The sequence below is a fragment of the Cyprinodon variegatus genome, unplaced genomic scaffold (genome assembly GCF_000732505.1).
Source record: "Cyprinodon variegatus isolate N-32 unplaced genomic scaffold, C_variegatus-1.0 Scaffold850, whole genome shotgun sequence".
Lineage (NCBI taxonomy): Eukaryota > Metazoa > Chordata > Actinopteri > Cyprinodontiformes > Cyprinodontidae > Cyprinodon > Cyprinodon variegatus.
The window spans coordinates 328,321-331,437 of record NW_015151303.1 but is presented as its reverse complement, the minus strand read 5'-3'; the positions used below and the strand labels follow the sequence as shown (position 1 = coordinate 331,437).

General features: G+C 44.9%; 1 protein-coding gene across 1 annotated transcript in view; it reads left to right on the top strand.

Annotated features, from left to right (window-relative positions):
• The first annotated feature begins 209 nt into the window (after positions 1-209).
• Positions 210-3,117, top strand: part of LOC107099244 (forkhead box protein O1-A-like) — a 19,586-nt gene continuing 16,678 nt past the window's right edge. The window contains exon 1 of the mRNA XM_015397299.1: positions 210-947. Within this exon, the coding sequence (XP_015252785.1) occupies positions 393-947 (555 nt within the window). The 5' untranslated portion in view covers positions 210-392. The remainder of the gene's footprint in view (positions 948-3,117) is intronic.

Here is a 3,117-nt window from a genome sequence, read left to right as displayed (position 1 = left end):
CCCCGTTGGCCCCTGTCTTGAACCGCCCATGCTGTCCACCTCTGATTATAACTAATTGTTCGACTGGTGGTTATACGTTTAATCAGTAAGCGTTTGAACGCGTCCTGAAGTCACGGAGTTCTAAAGTCCGAGCCTGTGAGAGGACCTTGAATGCAGCACCAAACTCCTCTCAGGCTACTTGTTAATCGTCACAGAGCGGCAGAGTTCAGAGTTACCGATGCAGGAAGGTGTGTGTTTGTGCTTCACTCAAAACTCTCAGGAGAAAACTTAACGGTTAGGCTGTTATTTTCTTCTTCTACGGCGTCCTTTAAAAACAAGTGTTTTAGTTTCCTGTTTGTATCTTAATTGGATGCGAGTGTTGATGTAAAGGGCAGCCCCGGTGTGACCCAGACATGGCTGAGGCTCCCCCACCGCAGGTACAGCCTGTCGACATCGACCCGGACTTTGAGCCGCTGTCCCGGCCGCGGTCCTGCACCTGGCCGCTGCCCCGGCCGGAGCTGGTGGACCCCGCCGGGTCCAACACATCCTCCCCGGCGCCGTCGGTGCAGCAGGACTCGGGAGGAAACGCGGATTTCATCTGCAACCTGGGCTTGTTGGAGGAGAACTATGAAGAATACACGGAGGAGAAACCTCATCGCAGCGCCTTCCATCAACCCCACCACCATCATCATCATCACCTGCAGCAGCAGCTGCCAGGTCCGCAGCTGCTGCCGCAGCAACAGGTGTCTCCCCCTGCGGTCCCTCCATTAGGGGCCTCCGGCCAGAGGAAAATCAGCTCCTCTCGTCGTAACGCCTGGGGTAACATGTCTTACGCTGACCTCATCACCAAAGCCATCGACAGCTCACCTGAGAAGAGGCTGACCCTGTCCCAGATCTACGACTGGATGGTCAAGAGTGTGCCCTACTTCAATGATAAGGGAGACAGCAACAGCTCTGCGGGCTGGAAGGTGAGATAATCCCTGAGACCATGGGAGAACTGAGATTATTTTAATCCCAACTACAAGTTTTAGTAATCCTGAAACAAACCACAGCAGTTCTAGCAGGGAGGTCAGATAATCTCTAAAGCAGGAGACGATGCTTTCACACAGCATTACCCCTAACTAGTGGGTATTCATTTATATATGTGGCATTTAATGGGAGAATGATTACCTTTAGGTCTACTAGAGATCAGCGTGAACATACAAAGATGAAACACGGTGTTGGCAGCATCATGTTGTAGAAAGACTAAAAGTTAAGCTGAATGCAGGGCAGTCGTGAAGGGAAACCAGATTAAAGACTTAAGGCTGAGAAGAATTTCACGTTCCAAAGGGACATCGGCCCTAAAGAGGCAGTGGAAAGGCTTGGATCTAAGCAAACTCGTGTGGCCTAGTCAAAGTCCAGACATAGATGCTTTTTTCCCCCCTGCAGATGCTCCCCTTCCAGTCTGATTATGCTTGACTTCTAACAAATCAAATCCAGGTGAAATATTTAATAGTTTTAAAACCATCGCTGCTAAACAATCCTGCAGGATAAAATAATTTTTTAAATTTCCTCTTTTACAAAACCTAGAAAGCAGACATGTCGTCATGTCTGCAAAAGCATAATTTCTTTTTTGTTATACTGTCCCACCTGGGGAGGAAATTACTCAGCAATGATAGTTAGAAATTAACCGACAGATAAAAGCAAAAAAGACGAGGCAAGTCCAAGCCTGCAGAGAAAGCATGAGTCAAATTGACTTTTCGGGCCTCACGGCTCTGACCACAACCTTCATGCAATCTCGGGAGATGTAATTTCAAAGCTGTCAGGAAATGCCTTTGGGAAACCTCAAGCAAATATAGTTCCCATTGTTTAACACCCCATCATGAATGGCGTCTCATGCTCTCACTCTCCTTTCCTCCCCTTTTTCTCAATCTACACCTTTGTACATGTAAGGGTGCGCTGGTTGATGGGGATTTAGTTTCCTTCTGTTAGGAGCTCCCTGGGCAATAACAGGAGACGACGCAAACATCTCAATCAGAGTTGTGGAGTGTGTCGGAAGGGAAGGGAAGGAGGGGGGATCGACGTCAAACATCCTCCATTCCTGAGTTGTGTGTTCATATCTCTGTGTCCGTGTCTTCTAGAGTTTCCTCAGCGGATGCTAAAGCTTGGAAAAAAGGGTTCCCCCTCTTAATCCCATCGCTTCCTTTGGTTTCCTCTCTGGCCTTTTGCTAGAGGTGTTGGCGACTCTTTGTTTTAACTACAGAGTTATACCTTTTTAATAATTATTCGCACCCAACATGTGATTTCTTCATTTTTCCTCCCTCTTATCTACCAAGAAATCAACTTCCTCAGTTCCATATCAGCACAAGAATATTTTCTCTTAACTTGGAATCCACTCTCCATAAAGAACCAATTAAAAACAAACTCTGGAAAAGATTTTTCATATCCATAGCAAAAGCTCCAGCCTGTCTGTTTTATATGAAATCAACACATCTTTCCTTCAGTCTCTGCATTCCTGAATCTTGGCACCGACGCCAGGCTTAGGAACCACAGGCTGATAGTTATTTTTGCACTTCCTTGTTAAAAGAAAAAACACTGAAGTCCCCCCGTCACAATGAACTACTGTATGATGCATTTCCTGGTTAGTGGATGAAAAACAGGGCCATGTGTTAACATCTCCAAGCCGGCAAAACATGAGAGGTCAGTGGTGGAAAAAACAGGAGGGATGTTTGGTGCGTCGCAGAGAAGCTTTGATGTTTTTCACACTTTGTACCAACCACAAACTTTCATGGATGTTTATGGCTGCAAAATACTTTTTAGCACATTGGCCAGAAGTTTTTTCCTCCATGTTTTACTGAATCCCCTTTAAATGTCTTCCTTTAGTGATGCGATCACCACATTCAAACCCGAGCGCATGGTTGGGCACCCTCCATTTTTGTTACTCTGTGCCAGCGCTGCAACTGTCAATTCTTTTAGAAGTTTAGTATTAAATTATTTTTTTTATTAGTCTACAAAAATATATTTTAAGTTAATTAAGCCTTCTAAATAACAAATATTTAAATTTTAGAAAAAAATCCAACCTTTATTGCATATTTCATATGAACTGTAAACGACAGAAGCATGTAAAAAAGGTGCTAATTAGGGATGTATTAAAAAATT